General features: G+C 39.3%; 1 protein-coding gene across 1 annotated transcript in view; it reads right to left on the reverse strand.

Annotated features, from left to right (window-relative positions):
* FAM171B (family with sequence similarity 171 member B) overlaps window positions 1–12005 on the reverse strand; it is a 37201-nt gene that overhangs the window by 8569 nt on the left and 16627 nt on the right. Inside the window, exons 2-6 of the mRNA XM_063399936.1 lie at window positions 7105–7338; window positions 6318–6410; window positions 5868–6023; window positions 3909–4076; window positions 196–312 (exon numbers count right to left, since the gene is read on the reverse strand). Coding sequence (XP_063256006.1) covers window positions 196–312; window positions 3909–4076; window positions 5868–6023; window positions 6318–6410; window positions 7105–7338 — 768 coding nt within the window. The remainder of the gene's footprint in view (window positions 1–195; window positions 313–3908; window positions 4077–5867; window positions 6024–6317; window positions 6411–7104; window positions 7339–12005) is intronic.

Consider the following 12005-nt stretch of genomic DNA (forward strand, 5'->3'; position numbering starts at 1 on the left):
GGTTTTGGAATTAGCCACAGTCTCTCTGATAGATCCCTTCATAGGAATTTACAAAACATGCAATAAAATCACTGTAAGGACTCAAACAAAAGTTATCCAAGTGGTGAGGTTGCATGCCACTTCTCCCTTCCTGCTGTTAAACGCAGCAGTCAAAAGCATGGCATTCAGCAATTGCTTGGCCAGTTGTTGCCATACCTCTCGTTCCCGGCAGTGGAGCTGCTATCCAGTAGCCCAAGTGCTGAGCAGTGTATGTCCACACTAACTGACCATCCACTTCCCTGACCATGCCTAGCCCACGGTTTACCCAAGCACCTGGGGGAAAAAAAGGACAAAACATTGCACAAGCCATGCAGGATCCTTCTAAACCTCAAACCATCAGTGAAACCATTAGAAACAATCTTCTATACCTCAAACCATCAGCAGTTTGGCCATTACCAAAAATACACAAGGCCACAGGAAAAACTGTCACTTCTGACCTAGCCACTGTTTATACGCAGCCTTAGCTAAACAGGCAAACTTCCTCTCCTGGCAATTTCATTGCAAATATCCCTCTGTGGCTGTTTACTTTGAAACAAAGCATCAACATTACTTACCAGAAGTAAACTTAATATGATTCATTTTCTATTAATAACTGTCTTTCGCAGATTTGCACATAAATAATTTGAAAAAGCCTATTATATGACCTTGGCATGCATGAAGGCCAAGACTAAAAAATGAGGGAGCAGGTAACTGATGCATATGAACACAAGTTTAACATCAGCTAGCAGAACTGAGTGGGAAAACATTTTAATCTTATTAAGCTGCAATAGGATAAACAATGTTTGTGTTGAATGTTTCTCTCCTCCTCCCTGCCCCTTTAACAGATCAGTTAGCCCAAGAAGTGCTATTGTTAGGACACAGATTCCACACCATCTGTTTGGCAACACAAAGGAAAGGTATTATGGTATGCCAGCTTCCACAATTAATAAGGCATCCATCAGAAGAGAGAGAATTAACTCACTTAAAGACATTTATTGTGGGCTATTTGTGAAATTCTAAGGACAGAAAACAGCCTCACGTAACCAACATTACATATTCAACCTGCAAATACTGAGAGGCAGAGAGAACCATCACCTTTTTAAAAACAACAATAATCCAAGTACGAAAACAATATAACTCATGTAAGCTGGAGCTTATATGAATTTCAATTGATTTTTTTCCAGGACCCTTCTTTCAGCAAAGGATAAGTAAGTATCTCCTAGCCAGGAGGTAAAGATGAGGATGGACACCTGCCACAGATGCTCATGGCACAGGCACACACAAAGTATCATTTAGCAGTAAAACATGCAGCCTTCTCCTGGTGCTTGTGATGGCTGGCAGAGGGGAAAGGCAGCAGCAACCACCCAGAGCTCTGAAAGTGCTTTCTCAGCTACCTGACGAACCTTGTCCAGAGTCAGGAGTAATACCAGTAAATACTGTATAAAACGCAAAAACAATTTCTAGGTCTCCAGAAGTTCTATCTTGACTGAAAAAATTCTGTAAGGAGCTATACAATGTTTGCTGTCCTTTTTAGAAAATTACATATTCTCCCAATATACTCCATGGAAATTACTTGGTATTAAGAAAAAATACTAAAATGTGATTCATGAGTAAGCCCATTTTCTTTATGGTTTACTGTCATTCAAGCAGAAGGATATAATTCCTAATTTAATGCTGAATACAAGTTTTCTGGGTTTTGTAATTCTATTAAAATCCACAAAGTACTTTTAGCACTAATGCAGCAAAGTATTTCATAAGAAGGGAGCCCACTCAATACAAATTCTGCATTTACAGCAGCTGGAGTACAATTACCAAAGCTCATTTTCCAGGAACAGTCTCAGTACTACTGCACTTGGAGTAAGCCCTGGGAACACTGCACAGGCAGACCTGTGAAGGCAGTTTCTATCTTTTTCCTGCTGCATATGGATCAGCCCACACCACATCACACACAGACCTGTTCCCTTGCCACTATCAGTGCTGACGTGGGAGCTCTGCTTGCCATCACAACACATTACCCAAGGACTTGAGAGTTTAAAATTGTGTCAGTGTCCTGCTGGGGACATCCCGCGTGCAACATCTTGGAGGCCAGAGCCTCATTACTGAGTGCAGCAGGAGCTCTGCATTCAGCTCAGATGGGGCCTGCTGCTCCTTATGGATGCTCTGGAATGCCTGCTGCAGAGCTGAGGTGTTCAGCTGCCCTCAGTCACCAGAACCTTGACTAAAACATGCCTTGCTATTACTCAGTTACTTTGGGAAAAATTTTGATTTTCATTTCAAAATTTCAAAAATTTATTTTGTATGTGCTAGATCAAAGGTAAAAAAATAAAAGAAACATGCTTAAGAACAAACATCTAGAAAGTGAATATATGGAAATTATTTGCAAATATTTGCCAATTTTTACTGTTAGGAAGAAATGAGAGAAAAAGTACAAGTTCAGTTATGCCCCAAAAGTTGCTGTCCTTTTTCACCATCCTCCTGAGCAAGCAGCAGTGAAGGCTCCATGTGAACAGTACACCTCAGACAGCATTCATTACCAACAACCTGCCTTCATGACATCTCTGTAAAGTACATCCCATTGGAGAGGAAAAAACATCTGGTTTTATTAGGGTTTGGATCAGCATGCCATGCTCCTGGGTCCTGTTTTTTCCCAAGGCCAACATGCCTATGTAGGGATGCTGAGCAGGACCCTCGACACCCACATAAACACTATACACTGGTTTATATTCTAACCCGATCCTGTGCTGCTCCAGTTCTGTCAACTCCTTGTTTTAACAACGGTGTTGACTTAGCTTTGTTTAGGGAGGTAAAACAGCTCAGCACAGGATGAGCACAGGGGCTGGCAAAAGTGTCTGTGGCAGTAAGAAATTTAAACCCTGGGTGATATTTTACCACCTCAGACTAAACCCCTTCTTTGAAGAAAAATGCTCTTTCCACCAATTACCCCTTTAAAGTCTTCTAGATGTATGGATAGACTTAATCTTCTATGCCAAAACCTATCCTATTTACCTTTTCCCCACAAAAAAAAAGCCTAACCAGATTTTATTAGCGGCTCTTTAATGCAAATCCATGTTCTTCAATTTTTCTTCATTAAGGCCATCAGTTTCTTGACCATACAAACAACACTTTGTTAGAGCTGGTGTCCCTCTCCTGTACTTCCAACCACCGAATAAAAGATTTTTGCCTTGATAAGGAGCGAGGTGTGACCTCTTCACCCTTTCAAGCTGAAGCATGAGGTGCAATGTAGGACAATCAGGACACCAGTGCACCCACACCTAATACAGGTCATCTAAATGGGTTACGTGGATGTAGCTCATTACTCACTCTTCACTAAAATTAGATGTGAAGGGATGACAAAAGGTTCAGAATGACTAATCCCCAGCCTCCTCTTTGCATACTGGGAGAACTATGTTGTTCCCTTGGATAACTCTTATTTCCCCTTCATTTCACTTTCTGAATTGTTTTTGTTAACTGAAGCAATCTCTATTCCAGTTCTAATGTCAAAGAATCTTTAGAGCTACACTCTAGGAAACAAAGCATCCAAACTTTCAATTCTGGTTTGATTTCTTTTAAGAAGGAATTCACAAAACTACTAGGCTTGAAATTTAGCATCACCTAAAATATATGTTCTGTGAACACTCAGCTCCCATGAAAATAAAAATCCAGTACACTAAATGCAGGCAAGAGGAATGCTAATGAACTTTACCAAAGCTTTTGAACTAATGGAAGCAGGGAAATACCTTTGAACAATTCAAGCTAGTCCATTAAAAAAATGACCATCTATTGACCATCACCTCATGGAATAGTGCCATCACTGTTCCATGACCCACAGTGCCATGTGCCCAAACCTACAGGCATGTGCTAGAAGGCAAAATAACAAATAACCCACTTACCAATTTTCATATCAAATGTCCAGGCAGGTACGGCATCTCCTGATTTTACAGTAGTTGTGGGAAGAGGAAGTGTAACCTGAATGGGACCATTTACGTTCAGTTCTTTCCCAGCCAAAAGCACATTTACACATATGGCAGCAAGAGGAGTTAATTCCATGCTTTTGAAACCTGAAGGCAAGAGATTTCTTGTAATTCTCCATTCACAGTTTATTTAAAAAGAAATAAATTAAGAATTAAGCTACTAAAGGCAAGTCCTCATCCACATCCAGCTATATAGTCAGCTGTTACCAACTTGGTCAAATAAAAATTAACATTATTTTTCTTCTGAACTTTTAACAACTTATGATTAAAACAAAACACAGCCATTGCTATACCGATGCTATAAGAGAAATAGATTTGCAACATTTGGGATCTATGTTGACCGTAGAACTAATGATGAGGCAAAACTTGTTTTGGGGTGGGGGAGGAAGGGGTTTTCCCCTCAGATAATCAGATTACAAAACACCTAACTGATGTGAAATACAGATCATACAAGAATTTTGGTATAATAACAATGTACATTACATTGAATGAAACTGAAAGCATATGGAACCTCTCCTGTAAAGATTAATTTCCTAATTTGGCAGCCAGAATTAACTGAATAGTTAATCATGAGGCTTGTCAAAGCACTCAGAGGAAATGTTGCATTTACAAAGCAGCCTGAAAGTTTCTTTCCTTTGTTTTCCTTTCACCAGTCTGCAAATGCTCCAGAATGCCCAGTATGACAGCATGCTGAGAGAAGCTGAAACAGAATTACTAAGTAGCAGAATAATGTTAAATCTATGCAGGCTGTTAGAAGCTGGTTGTGAGAGAACTCCTGGCACATCAGATATCAATTAGCTTCCACCTGCCCTAAAAGGAAGTCTATTCCTTTAGGGGTATATGAATAATTTAAAACACATGCCAGACAGATTGAAGGGAACACTCAGAGAGGATAAACACTGCTTATTCTCCTATGCTTCTTTCCTTCTGCCTTCCATTTAAAGAGGTGAAATACAGATAAGAACGATTTTAAAATATCTGTGTCAAAGTATCAGTATATATGCTGCCTTTAATGGAATGAAAATTAAAGAATAGAGTATGATGAGTTGAAATAAGCCATGTAGTGCCCTCTTCCTGCACCACGATGAATTTAAGAGCCTCATGGCTTCAGATCCACTGGGAATAGAAAGAAAAGAACAAAAGAAAGAAGGAACTGCATGCAGTACAACCTACCACAGATTACTGTACTTATGCAAATTAAAAAACTATCTGATAGAATGACAAATACTAAAAAATTCAATGGTATAAGAGCAGAGTTACGACTCATGAAACCACTTAGTGTCTCTCAGTGAAACAGATGCACAGAAAACATTATTACAACTGTGCTCTCTACACACAGGGACCACTTGGCCCCAAACTTGCCCAGCCTGCCTGACTGTGAGCCCAGCAGGGAGTTCCATGCAATCTTTGTGCTGGGTGTAACGCCCTAGAACCAAGCACGCCACTGAAAATGCAGAAACTCCATAGCTGAAGTTAATTGCTGCTGTTTCACTGATTTCTTCAGGTTCACTTACTTTACAGTCTGGCTATAATTGCATTTTTAAGGTGCTTACTAAACCAATTCCACAGTCTTATGAAATCCTGAGCATACATACATACACATATATATAAATGTAAAAAGCAGACTCTGAAGTTATATTTCAGTGCAGCAAGCTATGTTCTCATACTGCATGGCCCAAAATAGAGTAACACTGATTACTCACCTGATGTGCTTATAGCTTACTCCTGGGGAACAAAGCTTCCTGATCTAACACAATGGAAGCAGGTTCAGCCCCTCTAAAATTAAGCATCTGGTTTTTTTTAAACACTGTGCACTCATATGTATTATAATATTGTGATCTTTCTTTATAAGAATTCCTAACCATCATATTCACATACCTGATTTATTTAGAATAATTCCTGTTGTATAGAGAAAGCTGTCCACTTTCAAAAATTGCTCTGGCACTGTCAGATAGGCTGTAACATTTGCAATATGATTTGCTGGAAGCTTTATTAAAGATTTTGGAAACTGAACACTTGGTTGAGATTTGGCATCTGTAAAAGAGTAATATTTTATCTTAACCCCAGTAAAACAGACAAACAGTGTTTTTATTACCCTTCAGAAATCCACTCAGCATAACAACCTGTTTTCACCCATCTTCTCCCCGATTTGCGTATTTCTAGTCTAGCACTTGTCACAGCCCCTCATACAGCTACATAATTAACAGAAAATCTGGCTTTAAGTAGATAGGTACTATATGAGAATGAGACAATGCCTAATTTTTTTCCACGTGGGTACAGATGGCTATCACAGAGTGTTTAGTCACAGTCTACATACACAGAACTCACCAGACAGTTTTCCAGTAATTAAGACAGTATCTTCAAACAGCCATATATTAGCTTGACTTTGTGGGAATAATGAGAGTGTCACGGATGAGTATACTGTGGAAAATGATAATATCTGTTACACTGTGCAACCAAAAAATCCTCCAAGGCCTCCAAATCTAAAGATCTATTGAACAGAGCAGTTAATAAAACAGAGAGCATAACAAGGCTAAATAAATTACTCCTGTTATCCAGAGCAGCAATTTTAGTGTTTAGGCAGGAAGACTTCTGTTGAATGTTTGCTACTGTTTTATACCTTCTGTGGATAAACAAATGACTAGAATTCTTAATTTTTTTCTTTTTAAATCATGTACCTTTTTAAGAGCATGCAGTAGCTAAACAAGAAAACCTGTGAGAAAACACTGCTGAAGCGTAGCTGTAACATGTTATAGCTGTCCCAGAGGACAAAAAGCATTGGCATTCCAAGAATCACTCAGGTCAACAGGATTTTTGTCAGAACACATTAACAGCTCTTCGTTAACTCCAGGCAAAAGATTTCTAAGAATTCACCATGTGTCACAACACAACCCACTTGGATTTTAAAAGGGCTATTTTCCGGTTTAGAGTAATCAGAATTTTGACAAGTTTAACAGACCATTCACCCTTAGATCTGCATTGACAGGCACCACCTCCCTTGACTGATTTCACTGAGTTGTGTTCAGCTGACAGCAACTACCCAGACAGCTTAGGAGAGAAATTTAATTACTGCCAGATACAGTTTAATAATAGGACTGTAAGACGCTTAACGTACTTGGCATTCTCGCAGTCTTCCAAGGCAAAGGTGTCAGCAGGTAGCCATCCTTGTATGAGACAATAGTTAAGCTTAATCCTAATTTGTAGGGGACTTTTATTAACACTGCTCCATTGTTTCCAGTGAGAGTAGAATTTGTCAGGGTGTAGTTAACAAACACCTCTACCACCGCTTGCCGCAGGTACTGATGACTGATGATGTCATTTACTTGAACTTTTAGCGTAAAAACTGATCCTATTGAGAAAGAGAAAAACAGGAGGTCACGAGTATACACCACAACTAAAGACCAGCATTTTGTAAAGTCCCAGAGTTCAGGTCTTCTCTATTCATCCACTGCACAGTGGATCTCTGTCTCTGGCCCAAGGCAAGGGTAACCGTGCAATTATATACCCCAGAGAAGGGGGAAACAAAGAACCTTAAGACAGGGCAGAAAGTGTCAAAAAGTGTTAATCCAACTCAGCAAATATAACTGACGAGTTAAAAAAACCCCAACCAACCAAAAAAACCCCATCTGAAACCAAATTACAAAGTAATCTTCCTTTTTTGTTTAAGCTTGCAGAATGCATCTGTGACAACATGAGATTTACTTTGCTCTGCAATATCACACTGATAATACAGATGGTCTGCTTATCCAGCCCTTGGCTTGGGACACACATTTCAAGATGCACCTTGAGTTTGTAAAGGCAGACAACTTGATGTCTACAGAGAGTGGGACAACACCTTTGGATTTACATGTGTAACATTATTATAAAGCAACCAAATGCATCCAGACACTGTTTTAAGCTACCATCTCCCACCAGCCTTGCTCTGGGCTACCTTCCTACATTGCAATTTCTAAACAGTATTTCTCTACTCTAATTAGAGGATCTGATAGTTCGTACTATACTCAGTGTCTTGTAGAGATCATAATTACAGTGACTAAAAAGTATGTTGAAAATAACAAATCCACTTGAACAACAGTCTCAAAGTGCTCTGAACCCTGATGGCAAATAAACTATTAGGGTGCCTGGGACAGAATTGCCCATTATTTCCAGAATAAGAGTTAATTTGTTGTTAGAAATTAAAATATCTGTGGATCACAATTAAACATATTTTAAATGACAAATTGTCCAGTATTTTAGGTACAGATATACTACTATGCAATATCAATGCACTAGTTTGTATCCTAATACTTTCAAATACATTCATCATGAATATGTATTTCTATTTAGGTCAAATGTCAAGTTAAGTTATTTGAAATGTATCTACCCAAAATCATACTTCAATTTCATCATGTTATCCCCACTATAATTGAGATTGACACTGCACCAAGAGATTACTGCCACTGACCTTGATTTAAATGAATAAGACTTGAGGAGCCGAGTGCAATCCATCAAAAAAATATCCCACCAGTACATAGTGGAAATGCACTCCATGTTGGGCCTCTCTGAAATAAGTATTTATCTAGATCTATTGCATGCATGGAGCATAGTCATGCAAAAAATGACCTGCACACAACAAAAGCTACACTGGCCTCATTTATTACTGTTTACCACACACACAGCAAAAACTTACCAGCTGTGCCAGATTGATTCTCTGCAATGTTATACAAAAATCTACATCTCCTTCAGCAAATTGATGCATATTTTCAGAAAAATGAAAAAAACACCCTGTGCCACTCAAACGTATATGACAGAATTCAACAGAAAATGCACAATAATCTTGGAACAATGTCATCTGTCGTTGGGTTTGGTTTTTTTTTCTTATGTAAGATATTTCAAGAATAAAATTGCTTTAAATTGCTGTGCTAGAGGGGGTTTAAATCATGTAATAATGGGGGGGGAAATTATGTCATGTCAGCAAATGACAGGCTCCAAACAGCTCCTCCAGGCACTGATCCAGTTACAGAGATACTAGCATCATTCCAGTGGCTGCCAAAACTTGAAAAACAGGCCATTTGCCCCTGGCCAATGACTAGTTAAAAGGCTACAGAGGAGAGGAGAGGGAACAGGCTGTGTACAATATTATTATCCAGTAATCATTTGGAAGTCAGGAGTCTATCATGAAATGGTATTCAAAGGTAAGAAATACAGTGGTAGGAAATTCAAGCTCATGCCAGTAAGAAGGAGTATCAGAAATGCCTGTTATAAACTGGTATTTTAACAGCTGGAATCAAGTCAGAAGAAAAAGAACCTAGTTTTAACAGCTGAAATAAGTCATAAAAAATTAAAACCTAGAATGTACTCAGAAAGACACAGTCTTTCAATAATTTCATACTTTTAATGAGTATTTTCCATTTCCTGCTAACAAAAAGCCTAACAAGAAAACACAGGAGTAAGGGCAAATGTCACAGCCCTCCTCTAGCTGTTGGTAAATTCAAAGGCAAAACTATTTCTTCCTCTCAGCCCTTTCACTTACAGCCATATTAAACCCCACTTGCTTAAAACCTTTGGGTTCCAACAAAAAAAAAAAAAATTAAAAAATACTGTAAAAATGTAGAAAGCTGTGCTATTTTCTCTCATGGTGAATTTAAGGTTATCACTGGCTGTTTTTAGACATGCTGGACTTTGATTACTTCCTTCTCCTGTAGAAATTGTCAAAGCATTTCCCAAAAGTGCCACTCTGCCCAAAAGGCTGTTGAGGAGACGCAGAGCCAGGCTGGAAATGCGGATTGAAATCTCTTTTGCTGAGACAAATCTCTCCAGTGGCAGCTCTGGAAGAGTCCCCACCTATGTGACTGTCACACACAGGCAGCAGCCACTCCAGAGGAGTATTCACTTCACGCCCCTGCATATCCCGACACAGATTAAAGGAGACTCAAACCCCGCTCTCAGTGCCTTTGGCCTTATCTTTTGTGCTAACACAGGGGTCTCCCTGACAAGAGGGAGTTGTGTTCTGCCTGCACTTGGGTTTGCTAGTAACAACTAGAACAGACTCTGCCAACGAGTCACTTTAAACTCCCATGCAATGGTTTTGGAGAGACTTTTAAAAAAATATTATCTTTGCGCTCCTCAACAGTAATGGCACAGGAGTCATGAGGACACATCATTAGGCCTCTATCCAAATGCGTGTGGAATGATAAGGTGTTAAAAATCCAAGTGAAAAAAAGGCAGATTGCAACAGTAACAATCTTCCACTCACACAGCCACGTTCACCATAGTTTTGCAGACCAGTTGTTGCATCCTAGTTAAAAGCAGGACACTCCCAAGGCCCCAGAGCTCAGTTTGTACGCAGTTCTGGTCCTACAGCACTGATCACTTCTTCCCAACCTCGACATCCCCTGACCAGCTCCCTCCTCAAACCAGCTCCCTCACAATCCTCACATCCACTTACTGTGCAAATTTATCATAGATTTAATGGCATTAACAATGTCAGAGTAACATTCAAGATGCCTAATTTTCAAAGAAAGTATTGCCTTTCTTTTTCTTCTTATAAATACCTTAATTTACAAGCCTTTAAGGACAATTTGAAGTCTCAACTATGATGGAAACTGCAGTAGGATATTTTAATCACAATAAAATATACTGAAAAAACCAATTCAGATAAAAATAATGAACAGTTGGTTAGCTTTTTAACAAAACCAAATCTGAAAACTTAAACAATGGATGAACCTTGTGCTTTTTTCTAGTCACTGACGTGTGCCAAACACAAGTGGGTCAGCTGTATCTCAGTATTAAACAGATTTGACAGAACTCCTACAATTAGAAGAAAGAACTCAGTCCTCGCTAATTTGATTTGTGCTGCCTCAGAGGAAGGGATTCCTCTCTTGGCAGGTCCACTGAAAATCCCAGCTCCTACAGCATTAAAGTGCTTCTGATAAACATTCATACAAATGCAGCAGCTATTCAGACAAAGGGAAACAAGGCCTTCTACTATATTTAGTTACTTCAGAAATGTCCTGGTCAGTAAAATTGATGCCACTTCATTTCTTTGAGAAAAAATATCTAATGCCTGGAATTTGGCTTCACATCACTGTCCTAACTCAGAAATCGTAGCACAGAATTAAATCAAAGAACTGCTTGGAATTGCAAGCTGGGTACAAATGTAACAGTGAAGAAAAAAAAAAAACCAAACCAAACAACAACAACACACACACGCAAAAAAAAAAAAAAAAAAACAAAAACAAACAAAACAAAAAAAAAAAAACCACACAAAACCAAAAAAAAAACCAACACAAACAAAAAAACCCCACAAAAACCTCAATTATGGTCCATGTAATTTGTTCTTAATTCTGCAGACAAGCATGTCATCTGGTTACCATTTATGTGAGATTTAATTAGCATGGTCAAGGCCAGAGCCCTCACAGGCACCAACGTGTTCGAAACTACACTGTCATTAACTGAGATCCAGTGGTGAAAACACACAGAGCACTGCCCAGGAGGAATCCCTACACACTCTGCAACCCAGCCTGAGTCCCTTTCCCTGTTCACCACCTTATTCAAAGGGTTCTGCACCTGGGAGGAGGCAGCTACTCTTCTCAAACACACACACAACTACCCAGTTAAGCAATTATCTTATGGCATGAACAGTAACAATCAAATTGTTCATTAGTTCCTTCCTTCAGAGGGTTCTCCTCTTACCCTTGCCAGAGATGTTTAAATCCACGCCAGAAAAGGCACACACTGATGTGAGTTCTGGGGCAGCTGGCTACACCAGGCTCCCTGCTAACCAGGCAGGGAAAACTAGACTAAGACCATTTCCTTGGCCGTAGCTGACTGAACAACCCTTTTCTCATCTTTCACATTCATAGAACACCACATTTTTGGCTTAACACAATTAGTGATATGAAAGGTGCACTGATGTGTAAAGAAAAAATGTGTAATAAGAGTAAGGGGTATTACTACATATCCAATATTGCCATGGGTATTGCCACAGGGAGTGGAAATCAATGAAACACATAATCTAGACAGCCAACATACATT

Source organism: Prinia subflava, chromosome 6 (assembly GCF_021018805.1).
Source record: "Prinia subflava isolate CZ2003 ecotype Zambia chromosome 6, Cam_Psub_1.2, whole genome shotgun sequence".
NCBI classification, from domain to species: Eukaryota; Metazoa; Chordata; class Aves; order Passeriformes; family Cisticolidae; genus Prinia; species Prinia subflava.